At 45.7% G+C, this 27,843-nt stretch overlaps 1 protein-coding gene and 1 long non-coding RNA gene across 2 annotated transcripts; one reads left to right on the top strand and one right to left on the bottom strand.

Annotated features, from left to right (window-relative positions):
- LOC128928021 (uncharacterized) lies at positions 1-24,072 on the bottom strand. Its single transcript, XM_035283628.3, is given in 7 exon segments — positions 1-2,473; positions 2,475-2,703; positions 2,705-5,105; positions 10,640-10,768; positions 11,240-11,366; positions 18,038-18,116; positions 24,028-24,072. Coding segments are annotated over 6 exon segments (3,087 nt in total). The 5' UTR covers positions 18,053-18,116; positions 24,028-24,072; the 3' UTR covers positions 1-2,287.
- LOC128930406 (uncharacterized) lies at positions 23,452-27,843 on the top strand. The gene is made up of 2 exons (XR_008478426.2): positions 23,452-23,728; positions 24,358-27,843. It is a non-coding gene; the product is annotated as an uncharacterized LOC128930406 (long non-coding RNA).

Genomic DNA, 27,843 nt, shown 5'->3' with positions numbered 1-27,843 from the left:
TTGTAACTTACTGTGTATGCGTGGGATTCTCTCTGATTCAACTCAGACACATTGGAAACCAGTGTGGAGTGAACTTGCTTCATAAGAAGGGTTGTGGAGAAAATGTAATCATCATATCATTGGTGGGAATCAAATATGCTGATGAGCGCTGCAGGTCAGCTGGTGTGGTTAGGCCTGGCTCACAGGGGAGTGTAGTTTTGGTTATGAGGGTTACCAGATGGGAACACCACCGGATATAGAAATATCCCGCTGTGGGTGAAACTTCCTGAAGACCTCAAAGATCCAGAGGTGCTCCAGGTCCATATTGCAGCTGCTGGAAGCCATGTTCAGCCCGGACAGATCTCGAATCTCTTTTTTTTTTCTGGAGACGGAGTTTCGTTCTCGTTACCCAGGCTGGAGTGCAATGGCACGATCTTGGCTCACTGCAACCTCTGCCTTCTGGTTTCAAGCAATTCTCCTGCCTTAGCCTCCTGAGTAGCTGGGACTACAGGCGCGCACCACCATGCCCAGCTAATTTTTGTATTTTTAATAGAGACGGGGTTTCATCTTGTTGACCAGGATGGTCTCGATCTCTTGACCTTGTGATCCACCCGCCTCAGCCTCCCCAGATCTCGAATCTCTTACATCAAGCAAGTGAGCAAGGCCAAACTCGGGCTGAAGGCTTTGGAGTCTTCAGGCCTCATCAAAGTTGTCATTTACGGCTCCTAGTATACATCTCTGGACCAAGTGGATGCTCCAGTCCCATGGTTGAGTGGAACCATTAGCGCCAGGAGCAAGGGATGCTCTAACTTGCGGAAGCCATGAATGCCCTCGAACCAGGCCCTTGGATGAAGTGAGCCAGCTTCCAGCCAATGAAAAGGAGGCCAGGATGTAGAGATTAGGTGGTGGCCAGATCCGGAATGGTTCCTCCAGTTTGGTTTAAAGTCTGCTCCAGCCTGATGAATTAAGAAAACCACCTGTCTGGGGTTTCTGCCCTTGTTCTAAGTCTTTTTGTGAATATCTCTTTTGACAGTTGCCAATTTAAAAAAAAAAAAAAAAAGTATTTTTCAAAAAAAAAATACTGCAGTCAGTATGGAAAACAGTATCATGGGAAACTTCTTCAGCTTAGCATTACCTGCAAATTTATAAAAATCATCACATGTTCTGGTGAAAGTCAGAAAGATTCCCCCAGGGGTTCGGGATGAAGCAAGGAAGTCCGCTGTTACCACTATTATTCCACACAGTATGAACGGTTCCAGCCTGTGAAATAAAGGAAGAAAAGCAGATAAAAGTGACAGGCTGGCTACGGTATCCGAGGCCTGAAATCACAGCACTTTCTGGAAGGGTGAGGAAGGCGGGTGCCTTGAGGACAGGAGAAAAATAAAGTGTCCAAACGGAAAATATGGTTGTGCAAGTCATCGCTGTGGTACTGGATACGTCAAAAGGGAGTCTGCAAACACGGTCCACTTAAGAGTCTACATAGGCCGGGCGCGGTGGCTCACGCCTATAATCCCAGCACTTTGGGAGGCCGAGGCGGGTGGATCACGAGGTCAAGGGATCCAGACCATCCTGGTCAACATGGTGAAACCCCGTCTCTACTGAAAATACAAAAAATAAGCTGGGCATGGTGGCGCGTGCCTGTAATCCCAGCTACTCAGGAGGCTGAGGCAGGAGAATTGCCTGAACCCAGGAGGTGGAGGTTGCAGTGAGCCGAGATCGCGCCATTGCACTCCAGCCTGGGTAACAAGAGCGAAACTCCGTCTCAAAAAAAAAAAAAAAGAAAGAAATAATCCTCAGCTAATAAGTCAGCCCTGTCATCCTACTCATTCTTTCCCAGAGGCCACAGTGAAAGGCCTGTATGGAAGGCACATGAAGAGATTTCAAAATCATAAAGAGCAGCCTTTTCTACATGCCCCAAATAATTGAATTTTTTATAACCTGAATATAGCTGATCATTTCCACATGCCCTTGCACCTTCGATATACATCATCTCATGAGATTCAACATATTTTAACAGCATTATTCTTCAGCATGCCATATCATAAATACTGGAGAACCAGAGACTAAGTTACTTGTGCAAATCCTATTGTATTCTATAGTAATGGTCCTTGTATAATAGCCTGAGTACACACAATCCATCTATGTGGTTTCATCCCAGAAGTATATTTTGATGTCCAACGACGTGGCAGAGCTTCGTAAAGCCTGAGTCACATACATTTCATTTATATGATTTCCACTTAGTACAGACTCTCTGATGTTAATGCTGGAACTCAAGATGAAGATCTTGCCACACGGTTTGTAAGAACTCTCACGAATGAACTCTCCAATGCTGTGCAAGGTCAGAGTTGGGACTAAAGGCCTCACTGCACAGGGTGCATTTGTAAGGTTTCTCTCCAATATGAATTCTCTGGTGATTGGTTAGGGAAGACTTGTGACTGAAGATCTTGCCACATTCTTTACATTCATGAGCTTCCCTTTCAGCATGGATTGCCAAGATGGGCAGTAAAGCCAGAACACCCTCTAAACGCTTTGCCACATACATTACATCTGTATGGTCTCTCTCCAGTATGAATTATTTGATGTCCTGTATGAATTTTCCAATGACATATAAGGTTTGAACTATGACTGAAGACCTTGCCACATTCATTACATTTGTACGGCTTCTCTCCAGTATGAATTCTATAGTGACTAGTTAGAGAAGACTTGTACCTGAAGACTTTGCCATTCTTTACATTTGTAAGGTTTCTCTCCACTATGGATTAGAAAATGGGCAGTGAGGTCTGCAAACTCTCTAAACGCTGTGCCACATTTATTACATTTGTAAGGTTTCTCGTCAGCATGAATTTTCCGATGTCGTATGAGGTCGGAGTTCTGACTGAAGATCTTGCCACACTGACTGCATCCATAAGGTTTCTCTCTAGTATGAATTCTCTGATGAGAGGTCAGGAAACGCTTGTGCCCAAAGACCTTGTCACATTCTTTGCATTTGTAAGGTTTCCTTCCAGTGTGAATTAACTGATGGGTAATGAGGCTGGAACGCACTGAAAACGCTTTGCCACACTCTTTACATTTGTGAGGTTTCTCACCAGTATGAACTGTTTGATGTTCTGCTAGATATGAATGGCGACTAAAGACCTTGCCACATTGATTACATCTGTAAGGCTTCTCTCCAGTATGAATTTTCTGATGTCGTACAAGGTGTGCAATTTGATTGAAGGCCTTGTCACACTGATGACATTCGTAAGGCCTCTCTCCAGTATGAATTCTTTGATGTTGCACAAGCTTTGAACCACTACGAAAGACCTTGCCACATTCATGACATTTGTAAGGCTTCTCTCCAGTATGAATTCTTTGATGTTGTGAAAGGTTTGAATTGCTACTAAAGACCTTGCCACATTCATGACATTTGTAAGGCTTCTCTCCAGTATGAATTCTTTGATGTTGCACAAGCTTTGAACCGCTACGAAAGACCTTGCCACATTCATGACATTTGTAAGGCTTCTCTCCTGTATGAATTTTCTGATGGCATATAAGATTTGAACTACGACTGAAGACCTTGCCACATTCATGACATTTGTAAGGCTTCTCTCCTGTATGAATTTTCTGATGGCATATAAGATTTGAACTACGACTGAAGACCTTGCCATATTCACTACATTTGTAAGGCTTCTCTCCTGTATGAATTTTCTGATGGCATATAAGGTTTGAACTACGACTGAAGACCTTGCCACATTCATTACATTTGTACGGCGGCTTCTCTCCAGTATGAATTCTATAGTGACTAGTTAGAGAAGACTTGTACCTAAAGACTTTGCCACATTCTTTACATTCGTAAGGTTTCTCTCCACTATGGATTAGAAAATGGGCAGTGAGGTCTGCAAACTCTCTAAACGCTGTGCCACATTTATTACATTTGTAAGGTTTCTCGTCAGCATGAATTTTCCGATGTCGTATGAGGTCGGAGTTCTGACTGAAGATCTTGCCACACTGACTGCATCCATAAGGTTTCTCTCTAGTGTGAATTCTCCGATGAGAGGTCAGGAAACGCTTGCGCCCAAAGACCTTGTCACATTCTTTGCATTTGTAAGGTTTCCTTCCAGTGTGAATTAACTGATGGGTAATGAGGCTGGAACGCACTGAAAACGCTTTGCCACACTCTTTACATTTGTGAGGTTTCTCACCAGTATGAACTGTTTGATGTTCTGCTAGATATGAATGGCGACTAAAGACCTTGCCACATTGATTACATCTGTAAGGCTTCTCTCCAGTATGAATTTTCTGATGTCGTACAAGGTGTGCAATTTGATTGAAGGCCTTGTCACACTGATGACATTCGTAAGGCCTCTCTCCAGTATGAATTCTTTGATGTTGTACAAGCTTTGAACCGCTACGAAAGACCTTGCCACATTCATGACATTTGTAAGGCTTCTCTCCTGTATGAATTTTCTGATGGCATATAAGATTTGAACTACGACTGAAGACCTTGCCACATTCACTACATTTGTAAGGCTTCTCTCCTGTATGAATTTTCTGATGGCATATAAGGTTTGAACTACGACTGAAGACCTTGCCACATTCATGACATTTGTAAGGCTTCTCTCCTGTATGAATTTTCTGATGGCATGTAAGATTTGAACTACGACTGAAGACCTTGCCACATTCACTACATCTGTAAGGCTTCTCTCCTGTATGAATTTTCTGATGGCATATAAGGTTTGAACTACGACTGAAGACCTTGCCACACTCATTGCATTTGTAAGGATTGTCTGCAATATGGATTACTTGATGGTTGGTGAGGTTTGCAGAGGCTCTAAAGACTAGACCATGCTCATTACATTCACAAGTTTCTCCCCTAATATGTGGTTTCTGTTCTTGTGGAAGTAATGGAGCATCATCAAAATTATTTCTATATTTACTTAAAGGGCGGGATTTGACACTGGAAGAAGTGTTTTGAAGTGGTGAAACTGAGGAATTGTCACTTATGAGTTTTTCAACATCCTTATATCCAGACATCTTCCTTTCATCTTGAAATAGCTGCAGATGACTCAGATGTAAATGAAACATGAGTCCAAGTTGACTTTTACATGGCTTGTTTCCTGCATTACTTCCCAATTTAGAGCTCCTCTCTAAAACAGAAAGAAAACAGTGGAACTTCAACCCATGATAATGGCATGTTTAGTGTCTGACAGAGGATCTAGATTCTGCCTCACCTGACTCAGGCATTGGTAGGAGTATCAGCATATTGTGTAGATCATGCTGGCAGTGCAGAAAACACAAGGAGCTGAGGTGATGCATTGGAGCAGTGGGGAATCTGCAGGAGTCGAGAGAACTATGGGGAAGTCTGAAAGAGGTTATAAGTAGAGAAGTACAACAGAAACTGAAAGCTTTTGGGAAAAAGCAGGGATGAGCCTCTTAGGGAAAACCAGAAATCCAAGAACAGCTATATAGACATTAGTAAACTTCCACATCCAGAAAAATCACATCCACAGAAAAGGACTGCGTGTTCCCAGTAACCGTCTCACCCTGTACAATCCTTACATAAAAGAACTGGAATGGCTGGTGCGGTGGCTCACGTCTGTAATTCCAGCACTTTGGGAAACCAAGGTGGGCTGGTTTCACTTGAGGGCAACCAGCCTGGCTAACACAGTGAAACACACTATGAGGTCAATCACTTCAGGTCAATAGGTTGAGATCAGCCTGGCAAACACAGTGAAATGCAGTCTCTACTAAAAATGCAAAAATTAGCTGGGCCCAGTGGCACATGCCTGTAGTCCCAGCTACTCAGGAGGCTGAGGCAGGAGAATTGCTTAAACCCAGGAGGCAGAGGTTGCAGTGAGCCAACACTGTGCTACTGCACTCCAGCTTGGGCAACAAAGTGAGATGCAGTCTCAAGAAGGGAAATAAAAGAAAAGAAGAAAAAAAAAAAGAAAAGAAAGAAGGGAGGGAGGGAAGGAAGAAAGGAAGGAAGGAAAGAACAGAAAGGAAAGGAAAGAAAGAAAGAAATGAACTGGGAGAAGTGGTTGTTTTAGCAAACCTAAAAAGAAAATTACATGGCCTACAAATGGACATGGAAATATGGCTAAAATTAAACAAAGAAACAAATCTCCATAGAAAAAGGCAGCCCTCTGATTACCTGACAAATATTGAAAGCAACTGTCTTAAGATGCTGAACGAGCTAAAACATAACTGAGAGAGACAAATGTATGAAATCAGGAAAACCACGCAGGAAAAGGAGAGTATTATGGCAGGTGCCTGTAATTCCAGCTACTCGGGAGGCCTGGGCTGAAGAATCACTTGAACTCCGGAGGCAGAGGTTGCAGTGACCGAAAATCGTGCCACTGCACTCCAGCCTGGGCAACGGAATGAGACTTTGTCTCAAAAAAAAAAAAAAAAAAAAAAGTGGGGGGGAATACAAAACATGGGAGAAAGTATTAAGAAGAGTGTGGAACTGAAATACCATGACTGAAGTAAATGTTCACTGGAGGGTTCAGCAGCAGACTTCAAGAACAATGAGCAAAAAGAAAACACAACAAGCCAAGTGAGGTGGCTCACACCTGTAATCCCAGATCTTTGGGAGGCTGAGGTCAGTGGACCATATGAGGTTGGGAGTTCGAGACCAGCCTGGCCAACATGAAGAAACCCCAACTCTTAAAAAAAAAAAAAAAAAAAAAAAAATAGCCATGCGTGAGAGTGCATGCCTGTAATCCCAGCTACTTGGGTGGCTGAGGCAAGAGAATCGCTTCAACCTGGGAGGCAAAGGTTGAATGAGCAGATCATGCCACTGCACTCAGCCTGGGCAACAAGAGCAAAATTCCATCTCAAAAAAAAAAAGGAAACAAAACACAATGAAGAAAAGGAAACAATAGTTTTTCTTACAGATTTTTGAATAATAATCAAGTAGGAAAATATACGAACTACTGGAGGCGCATAAGGAGAAAACAGAGGATCAAAAATTGCAATTGAAGAAATAATTTCTGAAGCAACCCAAATCTGAGTGAAGAACTGAATACAGAAATTCAAGAGGCTTGACCAGACTGGAAACAATGGCTCACACCTGTAATCCCAGCACTTTGAGAGGCCAAGGGGGTGGACTGCTTGAGCTCAGGAGTTCAAGATTAGCTGGCCAACATGGTAAAACCCTGTCTCTACTAAAAAATAACAAAAATTAGCAAGTACAGTAGCTCATACCTGTAATCTGAGTACTTTGAGAGACCAAGGTGGGTGGACTGCCTGAGCTCAGGAGTTTGAGACCAGCCTGGGCAACATGGTGAAACCCCATCTCTACTAAGATATAAAAAATTAGGTAGGCACAGCAGTGTGCACCTGTAGTCCCAGACACTTGTGAGGCTGAGACCGGAAAATGGCTTGAACCCAGGAGGCAGAGGCTGCAGCGAGCTGAGATGGCACCACTGCACTCTAGCCAGGGCGACAGTGAGACTCCACCTCTGACAAAACAAAACAAAACAAAACAAAAATTTGAAAAATTAGCCAGGCGTGGTGGCAGGCACCTGTAATCCCAGTTACTTGGGAGGCTGAGGCAGGAGAATTGCTTGAACCCGGGAGGTGGAGATTGCAGTGAGCCAATTTCATGCCATTGCACTCCAGCTTGGGCAACAAGAATGAAACGCTATCTCAAAAGAAAAAAGAGGCTTGACCATTCTAACTAAAATTAATCCAAATACATTCACACAGAGACATACGGTAAAGAAATTATCAAAAGTCAAAAGAAGACAAAGACACAATCTTGACAGTAGCAACAAAAAAAGAGACTTGTCAAACAACAGGAAACACTCTAAGATTATAGGTATTTTCCAGCTGATATCTTCCGGCTAGAAAGCAGTGAGGTGAGCCGGGCGCAGTGGCTCACGCCTGTAATCCCAGCACTTTGGGAGGCCGAGGTGGGTGGATCACGAGGTCAAGAGATCGAGACTACCTTGGTCAACATGGTGAAGCCCCGTCTCTACTAAAAATACAAAAAATTAGCCGGGCATGGTGGCGCGTGCCTGTAATCCCAGCTATTCGGGAGGCTGAGGGCAGGAGAATTGCATGAACCCAGGAGGCGGAGGTTGTGGTGAGCCAAGATCACCCCATTGCACTCCAGCCTGGGTAAAAAGGCTGGAACTCCGTCTCAAAAAAAAAAAAAAGAAAGCAGTGAGGTGATACACTGAAAGTGCTTATAGAAAAATAAGCAAAACAGCAATACAGAAAATACACGTAGCAAAACTCACCCGCAAAAATAAAGACTTTTAGACTTTCCTAGATAAAGAAGAGCTGAGGACGTTAATTAGTATTCTAGACCTGTTCAAGAAGAAATGCAAAAAGCAGCATTCAAGATGAAAGGAAACCACTCTTTAACCTAAATGAAAACGTAAAGCTCTTCACAGGCTGGGTGCGGTGACTCACGCCTATAATCTCAGCACTTTGAGAGCCTAAGGTGGGTGTATAGTCTGAGGTCCGGAGTTTGAGACCAGCCTGACCAATGAAATCCCATTTCTCCTAAAAATATAAAAATTAGCTGGGTGTGGTGGTGGGCCCCTGTAATCTCAGCTACTGGGGAAGCTGAGGGAGGAGAATCACTTGAACCCGGGATGAGAGGTGGCAGTAAACCGAGATCCTGCCATTGCACTCCAGCCTGGGCGACAAGAGCAAAACTCCATGCCCCCAAAATAACACAACAAAAAAGCTCATCATAAAAGGTTAACAAATGATGAAATACAGAAACATGTATTACTACACTTTTCACTTGTAATTTGACTTTAAATATTTCCTACAGTTTAAAAGACACAATCAGGCCAGTGCGGTGGCTCACGCCTAATCCCAGCACTTTGGAAGGCCAAGGTAGGAGTTGGAGACCAGCCTGGCCAAGATGGCAAAAACCCATCTCTACTAAAAATACAAAAATTACCCAGGGGTGGTGATAGACACCTTTAATCCCAGCTACTCAGGAGGCTGAGGCAGGAGAATCGCTTGAACTCAGGAGGCAGAGTCTACAGCAAGCCAGGATCAGCCTGGGTAATAGAGGAAGACTCCACCTCAAAAAAAAGGACACATTCATTTAAAAAGCATTATAAAAATATGTTAATGGGAACATAAAATATATAGAATTAATTTATGCCAGTAATAACAGAAAGTGAGAGCAGAGTTGGTAAGCACAGCTTTCTGTACCTAATCAAAGATAAGCTGTTAACATTTAAAATGAAATGTTTTGGGCCGGGTGCAGTGGCTCACGCCTGTAATCCCAAGCACTGTGGGAGGCCAACGGGGGCTAATCACATGTGGCCACAAGTTAGAGACCAGCCTGGCCAACATGGAAACATCCTGTCTCTACTAAAAGTATAGAAATTAGCCAGGTGTGGTGGTGCATGTCTATAATCCCAGCTACTCGGGAGGCAGAGGGATGAAATGTTGAAATTAACGAAACAAAAAAATGTATTTTTATTTTTACAGTTTTTGAGTTGGGTCTCTCTCTGTTGCCCAGGCTGGAGTGCAGTGGCATGATCTTGGCTCACTGGAACCTGTGCCTCCTGGGTTCAAGCAATTCTCCTGCCTCAGCCTCGTGAGTAGCTGGGATTACAGGCACGCGCCACCATGCCCAGCTAATTGTTTGTAATTTTAGTAGAGACGGGGTTTCACCATGTTGACCAGGATGGTCTCGATCTCTTGGCCTCATGATCCACCCGCCTCGGCCTCCCAAAGTGCTGGGATTACAGATTTGAGCCACCGCACCCGGCCCTTTTTACAGTTTTTGACACGGGTCTCCCTCTATCACCCAGGCTGGAGTGCAATGGCATGATCTTGGCTCACTAGAACCTCTGCCTCCTGGGTTCAAGCAGTTCTCCTGTCTCAGCCTCCTGAGTAGCTGGGATTACAGGTGCCTGCCATTACACCCTGCTGATTTCTGTATTTTTAGTACAGGCAGGGTTTCACCATGTTGGCCAGGCTGATCTTGAACTCCTGGCCTCAAGAGATCTGCCTGCCTTGGCCTCCCAAAGTGCTGGGATTACAGGTATGAGTCACTCTGCCCAGCCAAAAGAAGAAAAATTTAACAATCCACAAATATGTACCAATTAAACAACACACCCTGCTGGGTATGGTGGCTCACATCTGTAATCCTAACACTTTGGGAAGCTGAGGCAGGTGGACTGCTTGAGGCCAGGAGTTCGAGAGCAGCCTGGAGAACATGGTGAAACGCCATCTCCATAAAAAATATAAAAACTTAGCCAGGCATGGTGGCGCACACCTGTAGTCCCAGCTATTCAGGAGGCTGCAGAGGAAGAATCCCGAGCCCAGGAAGTCAGGGATGCAGCAAGTTGTAATCATGCCACTGGACTCTGGCCTGGGTGATGCAAGAGAGACCCGTTTCCAAAAATACATAGGAAAATAAAGAAAAATGCCTGTTCAGAACTCACAAGACTTCAACTTTTGTTTTCCCATAAGAGTTCTCCCAAACACTATCTAAGAGTGTGGCTTTGCACGATACAGTGGCTCATGCCTGTAATTCCAACACTGGATGACGGAGCCAGGAGGATCCCTTGAGTCCAGGAACTCAAGGCTGCAGTGAGCTATGATTGCCACTGCACGTAGTCTGGATGACAGAGTAAGACACTGTCTCAAAAGACAAAAATTATGGGGCCTTTCCTCTGCCCGCCTGAGCTCTTACCTGTGTTCACACCTTTGCTGCATTCCCTGCCATCCGGATTCCTTGCTATTTTCTCTTCACTCTGCAGAGTCCAGGGTTCTCTCTTTTGCTCCAACATGGAGATAAAACTCAGGTCAGGAAGATCCACTCCTATTTATAAAATGAAAGAAGAAATGCATGCTATGGCATCTCCCAAGTCCAAGCCCTATATTTAGGTAGGAGAGAGGATATTACAAATGAATAAAAAAGTAGCATTTCACAAATTCATCCACTGACTGCCTCTTTCTGAATGCTTAGGCAACACACAGACATCAACCCCCTTCCAGGAACTACAGAATCAAAAACACAAGCGGGGGGGGAAACAAGAAATTGGATATTTTTTAAATTTGTCCTAAGCTTTCATGCATACTTCACCCCTGGTGCCACCAATGATGAATCGTGAAGGGAGCAGAACACCTGAAGAAAGGGGACATTTCAAGTCCAGAAAGTATAATGGAGCTTTTCAATTTCTCAAGGTTTCAATCTCAGTCAAGCAATGCAGGAGCTCCCAAGAGGCTCCCAAGAGACAATGCAGAGATCCACCAGGGCAGAGCCCAGCTTCTGGAGGGAAGTTATCCTCACCCAGGGAGACCAGGTTCCTGTAGTTCTCCAACATCACGTCCTTGTATAAAGTCCTCTGGGCAGGGTCCAGGCATTTCCACTCCTCCTGAGAGAACTCTATGGCCACGTCTATGAATGTCAAGGGTCCCTAAAAGGAAATCCACATTTCAGCCACAGGGTATGGAGAGAGTGCTCATCTTCTCACAGAATGAGAAGACAGCTGTTAAGGACTGACTCCACTGAAGTGAGCCCTGTGAAAAATCCACATTAAGGTACTCTTGAGCTAGTTACGTGTCTGTAATTGTTGCTTTATTATACTTTCCCATGACAAGTTATGACATTCTTTTTTTTTTTTTTTGAGACGGAGTTTCGTGCTTGTTACCCAGGCTGGAGTGCAATGGCACGATCTCGGCTCACGGCAATCTCCGTCTCCTGGGCTCAGGCAATTCTCCTGCCCCAGCCTCCCGAGTAGCTGGGATTACAGGCACGCGCCACCATGCCCAGCTAATTTTTTGTATTTTTAGTAGAGACGGGGTTTCACCATGTTGACCAGGATGGTCTTGATCTCTTGACCTCGTGATCCACCCTCCTTGGCCTCCCAAAGTGCTGGGATTACAGGCGTGAGCCACCGCGCCCGGCCAACATTCTTTTTTTTTTTTTAGAGATGGGGTTTCTCCATGTTGGCCAGGCTGGTCTTGAACTCCCGACCTCAGGTGATCCACCCACCTCGGCCTCCCAAACTGCTGGGATTACAGGCGTGAGCCACTGTGCCCGGCCAACATTCTTTTTTTTTTTTTAGAGATGGGGTTTCTCCATGTTGGCCAGGTTGGTCTTGAACTCCCGACCTCAGGTGATCCACCCATCTTGGCCTCCCAAACTGCTGGGATTACAGGCGTGAGCCAACACGCCTGGCCTTATGACATTCTTTCAGTACAGATGTCTCATTTTGTGGACAATACAAACAAAAAAATTAAACCAGGGTTATCCCTATATACAAAGTGTTGGGTGTTTTCACACACCAAGTGGTATCCAGTGTTTACCTGAGATACAATTCAAGAGGTGTCTTCAGAGATGATGATGCCTACAGTGGTTTTTCTTTTTTTTGAAACAGGGTGTCACTGTCACTCAGACTGGAGTGCAGTGGCATAATCTCGACTCACTGCAACCTCCCCCTCCCAAGCTCAAGTGATCCTCCATTCTCAGCCTCTGGAGTAGCGGGCAATACAAGCTCACGCCACCACACCTGGCTAATTTCTGTATTTTTTGTAAAGATGGGGTCTCGGGCCAGGTGTGGTGGCTCATGCCTGTAATCCCAGCACTTTGGGAGGCCAAGGCAGATGGATCATGAGGTCAAGAGATCGAGACCATCCTGGTCAACACGGTAAAACCCCATCTCTACTAAAAATACAAAAAATTAGCTGGGCATGGTGGCACGTGCCTGTAATCCCAGCTACTCAGGAGGCTGAGGCAGGAGAATTGCCCGAGCCCAGGAGGTAGAGGTTGCGGTGAGCCGAGATCGCGCCATTGCACTCCAGCCTGGGTAACAAGAGTGAAACTCTGTCTCAAAAAAAAAAAAAAAAGATGAGGTCTCACCATGTTGCCCAGACTAGTCTTGAACTCCTAAACGCAAGCCATCCTCCCATCTCGGCCTTCCAAAGTCCTGGGATTATAGGTGTGAGCCACCACACTCTACCTAGAGCAGTTTTTTAAAATGGTCAAAATCTTGGCCAGATGTGGTGGCTCATGCCTGTAATCCCAGCAATTTGGGAGGCCAAGGCAGGCAGATCACCTGAGGTCAGGAGTTGAGACCAGCCTGGCCAACACAGTAGAACCCTGTCTCTACTAAAAATACAAAAAAATTAGCTGGGTATGGTAGTAAACACCTGTAATCCCGGCTACTCAAAAGGCTAAGAGAATTGCTTGAACCCAGGAGGTGGAGGTTGCAATGAGCCAAAATCGTGCCCCTGCACTCCAGCCTTGTGACAGTGAAAATCTGTCTCAAAAAAAAAAAGAAAAATGATGAAAATCTGAAAGCTGTGATGGTAACAATAGCAATGGCTGAACGCAACACCTCCCATGTGATAGGCGTTACTCTAAATGCTTCACATGAACTAACTCCTATAGCACCAAAACCCCATGAACGAATGATCTGTTCCTATCTTACTGAAGAGACAACTCTTTCACATTTACTCTGGGAGACCTGCCCCAGGTGTGAGGGCTGAAAATGGCAGGGTAAGTACCAGATCCCATGCGTCTGGATATTAGAATCAAACCTAACAAATCAAACAGTTAAGTAACAAATCACTAACAAAAGTAAACTGACAATTACCTAATTCAGTAAACTTAAAACAAGTTCAAGGATTAAAAACACCAAACTGGGCCAGGCGCGGTGGCTCATGCCTATAATCCCAGCACTTTGGGAGGCCGGGGCAGATGGATCACGAGGTCAAGAGATCGAGACCATCCTGGTCAACATGGTGAAACCCCATCTCTACTAAAAATAAAAAAAATTAGCTGGGCATGGTGGTGCGCGCCTGTAGTCCCAGCTACTCGGGAGGCTGAGGCAGGAGAATTGCTTGAACCCAGGAGGCGGAGGTTGCAGTGAGCCGAGATCGCGCCATGGCACTCCAGCCTAGGTAACAACAGCGAAACTCCGTCTCAAAAAAAAAAAAAAAAGAAACTGAAACTACTGGTCTTAATACCCATTTTATCTCCCAATCTGCCTGTGACGTCTGGCACAAACTTAAAAAGGCTGAAGATGAGGCCAGGCGTGGTGGCTCAAGCCTGTAATCCCAGCACTTTGGGAGACCGAGGCGGGTTGATCACGAGGTCAAGAGATCGAGACCATCCTGGTCAACATGGTGAAACCCCATCTCTACTAAAATTACAAAAAATTAGCTGGGCATGGTGGTGCGTGCCTGTAATCCCAGCTACTCAGGAGGCTGAGGCAGGAGAATTGCCTGAACCCAGGAGGCGGAGGTGGTGGTGAGCCGAGATCGCGCCATTGCACTCCAGCCTGGGTAACAAGAGGGAAACTCTATCTCAAAAAAAAAAAAAAAAAAACCACCAAACTGCCTAAAAGGTCATTATAGCTGTATATATATAATGTTATATATCCCCATAATACATTATGATTCTTACAGATATCAGCTCATTAACATGAGAGTGTAGAAAAATTTGAACATCCTGGTAAATATTTAAGATGTAATTTCAACTGATAAAAAATATACAATTTACATAAAATGACAACATGCCATTCATAAAAACCATAGGCTTGCTCATCTGTGCACTCATGCACAGACATCACAGGTACACACACAAATATACACTAACACTCATACACTAGTACACATATACACTTACACACATCACCTGAAATAAGGAGTTGTCTCTCAGTGACCTGTTTTTTACATGATATTTTTCATTATTACTTTGGTTCGCAATTTTTAGACACAGGATCTTAGTACATTGTCCAAACTGAATGGCAGTGACCATTCATAGTGAACCACAGCCTTGAGCTCCTGGCGTCAAAGGATCCTCCTTCCTCAGCCTCCCACGTGGGAAACTAAAGCCATGCACCACTGTGCCTACCTGTAAGTATTATTTTTCCTAATGTGTATTTCAGCATGTTTGCAACAATAAAAATGTGTAAGTTGTACTCAATTTAGTTTATAAACATATGGTAGGTGATTAAAAATGGGAGACCAGCTGGGTGTGGTGGCTCACACCTGTAATCCCAGCACTTTGGGAGGCTGAGGCAGGTGGTTCACCTGAGGTCAGGAGTTCAAGACCAGCCTAATTAATATGGAGAAACCCCGTCTCTACTAAAAATACAAAATTAGCCAGGCATGGTGAAAGAGGTGACTGATTTCGAATTCAGAGAAAGTTCACATGAGGATGTAAAGGAGCACTCCATCTTCCTAACATGAAAACACGCAAATTTTCACAACTTTCAGAATGAAATGTCACAACAGAAAAATCACCAAGGATGGCCGGGTGCGGTGGCTCAAGCCTGTAATCCCAGCACCTTGGGAGGCAGAGGTGGGTGGATCACGAGGTCAAGAGATCAAGACCATTCTGGTAAACATGGTGAAACCCCATCTTTACTAAAGATACAAAAAATTAGCTGGGCATGGTGGCACGTGACTGTAATCCCAGGTACTCAGGAGGCTGAGGCAGGAGAATTGTCTGAACCCAGGAGGCGGAGGTTGCAGTGAGCCGAGATCGCGCCATTGCACTCCAGCCTGGGTGAAAAAGAGCGAAACTCCGTCTCAAAAAAAAAAAAAAAAGAAAAATCACTGAGGATAAAAAAAATTAAAATAAATAAATAAATCACTGAGGATTTAAAAACGTATCACAATGCCACAAATATACATTCACCCAGGACTTGAGAGGACTCGACGCAGAGCTGACAACAGTGGCTCCCCAATGAGATATGAGGGAGGGTGGAAGGCTGGACAGGGCATGGGATGCTTTGTACCTGATATGCTGATAAGCTGCATGTTTGTTTGGACTTTCATTATGAATACACGTAATTTGATTGCTTAAAACATACAATACTTGGCCAGGTGTGGTGGTTCACGCCTGTAATCCCAGCACTTTGGGAGGCCGAGGCAGGTGGCTCACCCTAGGTTAGAAGTTTGAGAACAGCCTGGCCAACATGGAGAAAACCTGTCTCTACTAAAAATACAAAATTAGCCAGGTGTGGCAGCACCTGTAATCCCAGCTACTCTGAAGGCTGAGGCACGAGAATCACTTGAACCTGAGAGGCAGAGGGTGCAGTGAGATGAGATTGCACCATTGCACTCCAGCCTGGGCAATAAGAAGGAAGCTCCATCTTAAAAAAAGAAAAAGAAAAAACAAAAAAAAAACCAATACTTAATAATAATTGGTAGTACAAGAACATGATTTCCTCCTCTCTAGTGACAAAAAAGATTCTAGGCCGTGTGCGTGGCTCACACCTGTAATCCCAGCACCTTGGGAGGCCAAGGCAGGAGGATCGCTTGAGACCAGGAATTCAAGACCAGCCTGGGCAACATAGTGAGATCCCATCACTTAAGAAAAAAAAAAAGAAGAAATAAAGAAAAAAATTAAGCTGCAATCTGTAAGCAGAATTAGAACCTTTCCCAACTAGTACAGCAGCTGCACAAGACTGCCTGCAGGAATGCCAGTCTCTGTGGGAAGCCTGTGCTGAGAATGATGAGAGGGCATCTTCCCTGAACCAAACCAGAGACAGAGACAAAAAACAGGAAAAGGTGACAGATTTGTAAATGCTTTTGAATGTCCTGCTGTTAAGACATTTAGCTTGATTTCTTTTTTTTTTGAGACGGAGTTTCACTCTTGTTACCCAGGCTGGAGTGCAATGGTGCGATCTCGGCTCACCGCAACCTCCGCCTCCTGGGTTCAAGCAATTCTCCTGCCTCAGCCTCCTGAGTAGCTGGGACTACAGGCGCGCACCACCATGCCCAGCTAATTTTGGTATTTTTAGTAGAGACGGGGTTCCACCATGTTGACCAGGATGGTCTTGATCTCTTGACCTCGTGATCCACCCACCTCGGCCTCCCAAAGTGCTGGGATTATAGGCGTGAGCCACGGCGCCCAGCCGATTTCATATTTTATTTTATTTATTTATTTTTATTTTTTTTGAAATGGAGTTTCGCTCTCGTTACCCAGGCTGGAGTGCAATGGCGTGATCTCGGCTCACTGCAACCTCTGCCTCCTGGGTTCAGGCAATTCTCCTGCCTCAGCCTCCTGAGTAGCTGGGATTACAGGCACGTGCCTCCGTGCCCAGCTAATTTTTGTATTTTTAGTAGAGACAGGGTTTCACCATGTTGACCAGGATGGTCTCGATCTCTTGACCTCGTGATTCACCCACCTTGGCCTCCCAAAGTGCTGGGATTATAGGCGTGAGCCACAACGCCCGTCCTTCGATTTCATATTTTAAAACAGAATAGTTTATAAAGGGAATAAAACACTCTCTATCACTGATGTCTTTTTCTAAACATTCCATTCCTTTGCCAATCATTAAGATATCTGAGTAAGACAGACGGATTGTTTAGCTTCCAATGTCATCCAGAACCAGGCAGAAAACATGTCCCTTTTGTCAACTCTTTTTCCAGAATTTACCAAATACTCATGCACATTAATATGTAACTTTTGGCTGGGTGAGGTGGCTCATGCCTGTAATCCCAGCACTTTGGGAGGCCGAGGTGGCCAGATCACTTGAGGCATTCAAGATTAACATGGCCAACATGGCAAAAGCCCATCTCCCCTAGAAACACAAAAATTAGACGGGGATGGTGGTGCGCACCTGTAATCCCAGCTACTCGAGAGGCTGAGGTGGAAGAGTCCTTTGAACCTGGGAGGCAGAGGTTGTAATGAGCAGGGATCATGTCACTGCACTCCAGCCTGGCTGGCAGAGCAAAACTCTGTCTCAAAAAAAAAAAAGAAAGAGAGAAAGTAACTTCTACACACAGCTTCTCTAGTTCTAGTCCACAGAACACTGACAGTGCATCTAGATGTGACCCCTGAACAATCTCTGCTGCCCAACAGCCCTGACACCATGGGACCCACACCCCGTCTCCATCCATGTCTGGGGGAGAGCCCTTCCCAGGACCATGCCCAGTGCAGCCTCTTCCCAAGCCATCACTGGGTCATAGCGAACTAGAATCTCAAGTGGAAATGAAGGGACTGGAAGCAGCCATGGGTAAATGCAAGGAAACCGGACAGGAAGGATGCTTCGGAGTCAGAGATTAGCAACTCCAATGCCAGGTATTTCAGGAAGAAACAGAGAACAATGCACTGAGCAAGTTGCCTTACCTGACTGCGGGCCATTCCTGACTTCTTTCCCTCCCTCTTCTGAGTCGCTTCCTCACGTATGTCTCTTTGGAACTGAATCCTGAATGTCAAAAATATCCTGTTTAGGGCTTAGAATCAACATACCTCCTTCCCGTGCCACAGCCACACACAAAGGAAAGACCTCCCTCTGAGGTACTCCTCCAACTTTGACTTTCTTCAGAGGCCTGATTCAGCCTAACTGAGCAAATGGATGTTAACAATTTCAGAAATCTCTCCACTATGAGGCTAAGGTACCTCCTCTGTTGAGTGGATTCCCTCTGAGATTGTTTCACTTTATTCTTCCCTGCTTTAAAATTGTGAATCTAAAAGCAAAAAAACTATTCATATGTGGTAATAAACCATGTGATTCCTAAAATCGTGCTTTAATCAACCACTTATTTTAAAAATACAAAACATGGCCGGGCGTGGTGGCTCACGGCTGTAATCCTAGCACTTTGGGAGGCTGAGGCGGGCAGATCACGAGGTCAGGAATTCAAGACCAACCTGGCCAACGTGGTGAAACCTCATCGCTCCTAAAAATACAAAAATTTGCTGGGTGTGGTGACACATGCCTGTAGTACCAGCTATTCAGGAGGCTAAGTCAGGTAAATCACTTGAATCCAGGAGGCAGAGGTTGCAGTGAGCTAAGATCACGCCACTGACTTGCTCACAGAAAAGGAAAGGGGCTGTGTGGTTGCAGTAGAGGGAGCGGGAAGAACAGAGGCGGGAAAGGAGATCAGAGAGCTCCTGGGGAAGCAGATCAGGCAGGGCTGAGCTCCTCAAATATTTTTCTCCAACACATCAAAAGAAATTTTGAAACGATCTATTTCTTCGGTCATTTTAAGTAAATATGTCATTTATTCTTTGCATTATAAATTAAAACACAAATAGTATCTCCTGTATTTTAAGCACATTCTTAAAATGTTAATCCCCAGGGTTAATCCCCAGAAAGCACAAGGTGTCCCTCATCCGAGATGATGTGCTGGACTGGAGGAGAAGGTGTTTGGGGAGTTCGGAAAGTCTCTATTGGACACATGGAGGTGGAGATGCCTGTGGGTGTCCCAGAAGATGTTGAGAACACAACTAGACACAGGACTCTGGAATTCAGGGGTGAGGCGTGGGTGCAGAGGAAAAACAGACATGCTGGTGGTATGTAAAGCCATAAGATGACCTCAAAAGGAAAAGCAGAGGCTGTGGACAGAGAGAACAGGTTTAAGGAATAAATTGGGTGGCATTTCCATATTCAGAGAAGAAACCTCAGGAGACACCAGCAGAAGAAACTCGTAAGACATGAAAGTAGGCCGGGTGCAGTGGCTCAAGCCTGTAATCCCAGCACTTTGGGAGGCCGAGGCGGGTGGATAACGAAGTCAAGAGATCGAGACCATCCTGGTCACCATGGTGAAACCCCGTCTCTACTAAAAATACAAAAAATCAGCTGAGCATGGTGGCGCGTGCCTGTAGTCCCAGCTACTCAGGAGGCTGAGGCAGGAGAATTGCCTGAACCCAGGAGGCGGAGGTTGCGGTGAGCCAAGATCGTGCCATTGCACTCCAGCCTGGGTAACAAGAGCGAAACTCCGTCTCAATAAAAAAAAAAAAAAAAAAAAAAAAAGACATGAAAGTAATGAGAAAAACTTTAAACAGATTTTTTAAAATATAAACACTTTCCACAGAAAATTGAAGTAGAAAAAAATATGAACACTGTCTTCAAAGCTGAGAAAAAAATAGTGATGAGCTGTGAAACATGCTTCAAGAAAGATGAGGACAGAAAATTCAGACGAGGATTTAAGCGTGGTACAGGGGCTCATGCCTATAATCCCATCACGCTGTGACTTCTCTGTAGGAAGATGGCTAGAAGTCATGCGTTCAAGACCACCCTGGGTAATATAGTGAGACTTTGTCTCTAAAAACAAAATTTTGTTTTGCTAAGCGCGGTGACTCACATCTGTAATCTCAGCACTTTGAGAGGCCATGGCGGTGGATCACAGGGTCAGGAGTTCAAGACCAGCCGGCCAAGATGGTGAAAGCCCATCTCTACTAAAAATACAAAAATTAACCAGGCGTGGTGGTGGTCGCCTGTAATCCCAGTTACTCGGGAGGCTGAGGCAGGGAACTGCTTGAACCTGGGAGGCAGAGGTTGCAGTGAGCTGAGATCACGCCACTGCACTCCAGCTTGGGCAACAGAGTGAGACTCCTTCTCCAAAAAAAAAAAAAATTTTTTTTTTTGTTTAAATCAGCTAGGCAGAGGGACAGGCCCATAGTCCTACCTACTCCAGAGGCTAGACGGGAGGACTGCTGGAGCCCAGGAGTGTAAGGTTACAATGAACTATGACTGTGCCACGGCATGCCAGCTTGGGTGACAGAGCAAGACCTTGTCTCTAAAAATTAAATGAATGAAAAAAATAACTGGATTTAGAAACTGAGAAATCAATGGCGACTCACAAAAAAAAGGAACAGTAGAATGCTTGGTGTCAAAACCTGATTGGACGGGATCAAGGAAGAACTGGAGGCGTTTGAGAGAGAGAGGGAAAGAGCCTAAACACGATTTTGGTATATTGTGCTCTTACATGGAGCACAGAAAAGGCATACTTACTGCAAGTAAAAATGTAGCTAATACTTCGCTTTTTCTTCTGAAGATGAAACAGTAGGGAATAAAATAAAGGCGTGTGTGTGTGTGTGTATGTGTGTGTGTGTTTTAATGGGCAACACCTCCATCTGGGTACACTGACCAATACAGGCATTACTGTGGCTGGGCTCAGTGGCTCATGCCTGTAATCCTAGCACTTCGGGAGGCCAAGGTGGGTGGATCACCTGAGGTCAGGAGTTCAAGACCAGTGTGGTCATCATGGTGAACCCTATCTTTTTAAAAAAATAACAATAAAAAGGAATTATTGTGTGTGTGTGTGTGTGTGTGTGTGTGTGTGTGTGTGTGTGTTAACGGGTACTCTGATCAACATAATTCCCTTGAAGTAAAAACTGATGACACTGTGCAGGAGGGATGCCATGTCATCATGAGAGTGTGAATGGGGCGGGCTTGTGGCACAAAGTCTCATGGTCAGCAGCAGCCAGCAGCAGGGACAATTCACAGTCACTACTCAGTAAGAACAGAGATCTAGAGACAGGTGAGTGGGCCTGTTGGAAAACTCTTCCTCTGACTATTTGAGATAGGAAGAAACCACACTGATTTTACTACTCTCACACCACACAGAGAATACCTCACGTCTAGTGATCAAAACATGTGTGTGGTTGTTCCTACACTGACCAGTTAAACTGAGCTAAATTACAGAACACGCAGCTGCTGTTTAACGAAGAATTGCTTGTTGGTGACAAGTATCCCCATATTATTTTGGTGACCAGAGATAAGGCATTCTGTGTTCACTGCGAGAGTACAAAAAATCACTTGGTTTTTTCCTATCTTATACACTCACTCACACCCTAATCCATCCCAAGGAAAGAGAAGAGAGTGGCCAGGTATGGTGGCTCACATCTATAATCCCAGTACTTTGGGAGGCCAAGGTGGGCAGATTGCCTGAGGTCAGGAGTTTGATACCAGCCTGGCCAGCATGGTGAAACTCCACCTCTACTAAAAATACGAAAAAATTAGCTGGTCATGATGGTGTGTGCCTGTAATTCCAGCTACTCAGGAGGCCGAGGCAGGGGAATTGCTTGAACCAGGGACGTGGAGGTTACAGTGTGCCGAGATGATGCCACTGCACTCCAGCCTGAGCAACAGAACAAGACACTGTCTCCAATTAAAAAAAAAAAAAAAAAAAAGAAGGAAAAGAGAAAGTGAATCACACCTGAATGAGCCCAGTCACTGCCCTCTGGCCCTCTGGCAGAATAGAGATTACAAGTAGAAGCTAACCTCTGATGCCAAGAATTATAGAATGCACATGCCTTATAAACACGCATCTTCATGTGTGTTTGTGTATGTGTTTTTTTTTTTTGAGACAGAGTAATGCTCTGTCACCTAAACTGGAGGGGAGTGGTGCGATCTCGGCTCACTGCAACCTCTGCCTCCCCAGGATTAAGCGATTCTCCTGCCTCAGCCTCCCAAGTAGCTGGGATTACAGGCGCAGGCCATCATGCCCAGCTAATTTTGTATTTTTACTAGAGACAGGGTTTCACCTTGTTGGCCAGACTAGTCTCAAGTCAAGTGATCTGCCCACCCCAGCCCCCCAAAGTGTTGGAATTACACACGTGAGACACAGTCCGAGGCCTCATGTATTTTAGACAAATTTTATATTACAGAGAAATTAATGTCACAATTTAATCATAATTTCCAGTCAACTGACCAGTCATTTGTAACCTGAGTCCCCCTCTTTTCTCACTACTGTTTTCCTCCCTCATTCTGTACATTATCTCTCATTCTCTTCTCCCTAGCTTTTTTCTCTTTATTTTCCCCTAGGATTCTGTACACTTCGAGCCCGTTCTCTTCTTCTCTTTGTCCCCTTCTTTGCTCTATTCCTTTTTTCCCACCGGTTCTGTGCCATTTTCACAATTTGTTTCACTTCGTATTGCTCTTTCTGCCCAATCTTTCGTTGTCCCTAATCTCCATATATTTCTGCCTCTTTCCTCCCACATCTCAGCTCCACTTGGGCTCTCCCTGTAAAATCCCATCTTCCCTGTAACACACCCTCTGTCCCCACTCTCTGGCACCCTGAGATACCAGGTCTACCCCTGCTGTGGTTCTCCCTCTCCTTTGTCACCAGCTGCCTCCTCTGACTGTCCCAGCACCATGCTGCTCTGTCTGCCCTGGCTCCAAATCCCTCTCCCTCTCTCCCACTCTGTCTGAGGAGCCTTCCCAATCTTGTTGAACTTTTGTCTTTCTGTAGATCCAGTTTTCCCTACATTTTTAGTTATTTTTCTCCCCCTGCTACTTTCTTGGCACCTTCTTTCACTGTGTCTCTGCAAACCCCTCACTCTCCTTCTACTTTGCCGTCTGTTAACGGGTCTCTTATTCTTCATTTCTCTTTTAAAATTTCTCTACTTCAGGCCGGGCGCGGTGGCCTGTAATCCTAGCGCTTTGGGAGGCCGAGACGGGTGGATCACAAGGTCATGAGATCGAGACCATCCTGGTCAAAATGGTGAAACCTCGTCTCCACTAAAGGTACAAAAAATTAGCTGGGCATGGTGGCGTGTGCCTGTAATCCCAGCTACTTGGGAGGCTGAGGCAGGAGAATTGCCTGAACCCAGGAGGCGGAGGTTGCGGTGAGCCGAGATCGCGCCATTGCACTCCAGCCTGGGTAACAAGAGCGAAACTCCGACTCAAAAAAAAAAAAAGAAAAAAGAAAAAAAATTTCTCTACTTCCTCTGACTCGTTCTCCATCTATTTTTCTCCACACATTCACAGGGAGGAGATTGGAGTCAGATGCCCACCTCCGGAAGAGCTCATTTTCAGTGTGCTGGAAGCTGGCTCCAGAGAACACTGGATGTCAGGAGATAGAAGTCACTCCCCACACTCGGGGTCAGGAGAAGCGGTGGCTGGGAAAGGGAGGCCTGGGGAACACAGAGTTCACATCAAGGAGGAAAAAGGCAGGAGTGGGCCAGGAGAGGAGTGGAGTCTGCAGAAACCGGGCAGAGTACGCGATGTCTCGTGCCGCGTTGCGGCGCCGCGCTCCAGGGGCCAAGAAGGCCGAGGCTGGGGGACCCAAGAGACTTGAATCCACCTTGCGGGTAAGGACTTTAGGTGGTACGGGGCGTGTCTAGGTATTAGTAAAGAATTTCAAGCAGGAAACCCCCACGATAGCAGATGTCTACGTGGCCACAGGGCAAAAAGACCGGGCACAGGAGCGGCCTCCAAGCGATTTTAACACGCAGGAAAGCGACTCCGAGACTCTTAAAGGACGTCTGAATTTCCTCGGGGTGGAGGAAGCCGTGCCGGGATTTCCAGGTCTGCCTGCCACTCATATCCCGGTATAGAAGCCCAGAAGAACTGGGCAGCCTAGAGTTAGTCTAGACAAAGGGAAACTCACGCGCTTCTGCGAAACACTCTCTCCAAGCGATAGACTTCCGGGTCTACCGGAAACTCCTCTCTAGGCGTTCACTCCCAGTGACCCGCTTCCGGGTTTGCAGGAAATTGCGCGCGCATCCTAGAGGCCGGGACGGGCTGGGACCTAGGCTGGCTGGTACTTGGTGGGGCGGGACCTAGGCAGGCCGGGACGAGGCCGGGGTGGAGCCTGCGCTTCAGTTTGCCTGACTCGCCTCCCTCCAATGCTGTTGCCGTGTTGTTGGCCCAGGCAAGCCTGGTTATCCTACATACATCCGGCTGTACCTCAATGATACTGCACTGTGCTTGTTTTCAGGGTTTTGGAGGCAAGATCTGCTCAGCGGTCTGAAAACGGATCTTGCCTACGCAGAGCAAAATCAGTTGGTGATTATATCCACGAAAATTCCTTCTATTAAAATGAATTTCAAGTCCCACCTGCTTTCTGTGGAAGCAGAGAGAGAAGAGAGAAAAGAGAGATAAGTAGAAGAAGAGAGAAAACAAAGAGAAAAAAGCGAAGAGAAATGACAAGAAAAGGAAGGAGGGAAGGGAAGACGGGAAAGGAAAAGAAGAAAAAGAAGGAAGGAGAAGTTTTAGGAATTGAATTAACACACGTTCGAATTGTCTGTGAACAGGATGCAAGCGAAAATGTGAAATGCAAAACCCTCCCAGGGTGGAATGTGCAATTTCTTGTCAATGCCCCACAGAAAATAAATGCTTTTCATTTCTAGTCCCCATTAACTCCAGAGGGTGACAGTCAACCCTCTGTTCAATTCCAGAGACTTTCCTAGGGACACCACGTTGGGCATGAAGGACTAAAGCCACTATGAAGATACGTTAACCAACTGTTTCTTTAAAAAACAAAAAAGAGGAAATAACTTTCAAAAGTAGTCACAAATGACTTAGTTTTTGTTGTTGTTTTGAGGAGTCTCCCTCTGTCACTCAGGCTAGAGTGCAGTGGCATGAACTCAGCTCACTGCAGCCTCTGCTTCCTGAGTTCAAGTGATTCTCCTGCCTCAGCTTCCAGAGTAGCCACCACGCCTGGTCCAACTTGGTTTTTCTATGCTTTTTAAAATTTTAAGACAGGGTCTTTGTCACTCAGGCTGGAATGCAGTGGTGCAATCATAGCTCACTGCAACCTTGACTTCCCCGGGTCCTGGGCAACTCCTGTCTCAGCCTCCCAAGTAGCTGGGAGTAAAGGCCTGTGCCTCTGCACTGTGCTAATTTTCTGTTGTTTATTTGTTTTTAATAGAGATGTAGTCTGGCTCTATGTTGCCCAGCCAGGTCTCCAAATTCTGGCCTCATGCCATCTTCCCATCTGCTCCTCCCAAAATGCTCAGATTATAGGCATGAGTCACCTTGCACAAGAGGTAAGGACCCCACATCAGGACCTCAGGTTATTTTGGAAATACAAATACATAAGACCCACAAACAGGCCCATTGGCTGCAGAGAGTGGGGCCATTTAAAGAAGTTTTCTTTGATCTGAATACCGACTTCTCACTTAAGTCGCTGGGATCCCGGACTACGGCACAGCTCCAGGCAGGCCTGCTTATCCTGCTTAAGGTGGCAATCCTCTTAAGCCTAGCGAAATTCATCTGGCCGTATCTCAATGATGTTGCACTGAGATTCTGACAGTCAACGTGTGTCACTTCAGTCTCCTGAGACCAACAGCTATCTCCAGATTCAGGGAGGTCAGTGCACACATAAATGGACTAGCTTTATTAAAGAGGATATCTGGACCAGGCATGGTAACTCACGCCTATAATCCCAGCACTTTGTGAGGCCAAGGCAGCCAGATCATCCGAGGTCTAGAATTCAAGACCAGCCTGGTCAACATGGTGAAACCCCGTTGCTACTAAAAATACCAAAAAAAAAAAAAAAAAAAAAATTAGCCAGGCATGGTGGCACATGCCTGTAGTCCCAGCTACTCAGGAGGCTTAGACATGAGAATTGCTTTAATCTGCGAGACGGAGTTGCAGTGAGCCAAGATTGTGCCACTGTACTCCAGCCTGGGAGACAAAGCAAGACTCCGTCTCAAAAAATATAAAAATAAAAGGGATATCTGAACTGGTGGGGAGACGGCAGGATAGCATTCAAGTGGGGTTGAATTGGCCCAGTTGTATCTGGCTTCTCACTTGTGGTTCCCAAGAATGAATGTAGAATGTACTGGAAATGCAGCATCCTGAGAGGAAAGAACCAGCCAGAAAAAAGGACGGGATGTGTTCCAGAGCCCCAGAACAGGATGTCCTTTGATGCTTTAGGCCAAGGTGCCATGCATCCTTGGAGCACGAAACCCAGGATGGGCTGCCCTTCAGGGCCCCTCAGCTGTGATGCAAGTGCAGCACACAGAGAGACTGCATCTGCACTGGGGGGGTTTCCTGAGCCTTGGGGAGCAGCATGCACGATCCCAGGCATCTGCCCATCTGTACGGAACAAATCCACTTCATGTCACTTACTGTGTGTGTGTGAGGTTATCTCTCTCTCAACTCAGACACGGTGGCAACCAGTGTGCGGTGAACCTGCTTCACAAGCAAGGTTGTGGAGAAACTGTATCTTTGTATATTTGTTAAGAATCTAAAATACTGCAGTCCGTATGGAAAACAGTAGCATGGAAAATTTGTAACAGGGTAACAGGCAAAGGCTGGAACAGTTCGGAGGGCTCAAAAGAAGACAGGAAGACATGGGAAAGTTTGGAGCTTCCTAAAGAATGGCTGCTGAATGAGCACAAAGTCCACACTGAGGTTCTCAGACGGAGATAAGGAGCTTTACTGGGAACTGGAGTCGAAGTGGGCTGTAGAAGAAGTGCAGGGGTGCAGCCCTCAAGGAGAACCTCTGCTGGAGCAGTGCATAAGGAAAGTGTGAGGTTGGAGCCCCCCCAGACTCCTCACTGGGGCACTGCCTAGTGGAGCTGTGAGAAGAGGGCCACCCTCCCCAGACCCCAGAATGATAGATTCACCAACAGCTTGCACTGCGTGCCTAGAAAAGTAGCAAACACTCAACACCAGCCTGTGAAAGCAGCCAGGAGAGGAGCTGCTACCTGCAGTCGCAGGGAGGATCTGTCCAAGACCATGGGAACCCACCTCTTGCATCAGCGTGACCTGGATGTGAGAAATGGAGTCAAAAGAGATCATTTCAGAGCTTTAAGATTTACTGCCCCGCTGGATTTCGGGCTTGCATGGGAACCCCTGTTTTAGCCAATTTTTCCCATTTGGAATAGGCTTTACCCAATGCCTGTGGCTGTACTGTACCCAGGAAATAACTGACTTGCTTTTCATTTTACAGGTTCATAAGCAGAAGAGACTTGCTTGTCTCAAATAAACTCTGGACTGTGGACCTTTGAGTTAATGCTGAAATAAGACTTTGCGGGACCGTTGGGAAGGAATGACTGGTTTTGAAATATGATGCCATGAGATTAGAAGGACCAGAGGTGAAATGATATGGTTTGACTGTGTCCCCACCAAATCTCATCTTGAACTGTAGCTCTCATAATCCCCACGTTGTGGGAGGGACCTGGTGGGAGGTAACTGAATCATGGGAGTGGGTTTTTCCCGTGCTGTTCTCATGACAGTGAATAAATCTCATGAGATCCATGGTTTTATAAAGGGCAGTTGCCCTGCACAGGCCCTCTCTTGCTTGCCGCCATGGAAGACATGCGTTTGCTCCTTCGCCTTCCGCCATGATTGTGAGGCCTCTCCAGTCCTGTGGAACTGCGAGTCCATTAACCTCTTTTCTTTATAAATTACTCCGTCTTGGGTATGTGTGTATTAGCAGCATGAGAACAGACTAATAAAACATCCCAAACTA

This window comes from Callithrix jacchus, chromosome 22 (genome assembly GCF_049354715.1).
Source record: "Callithrix jacchus isolate 240 chromosome 22, calJac240_pri, whole genome shotgun sequence".
Classification (NCBI taxonomy): domain Eukaryota; kingdom Metazoa; phylum Chordata; class Mammalia; order Primates; family Cebidae; genus Callithrix; species Callithrix jacchus.
This window is presented reverse-complemented; position numbering and strand designations above follow the sequence as displayed.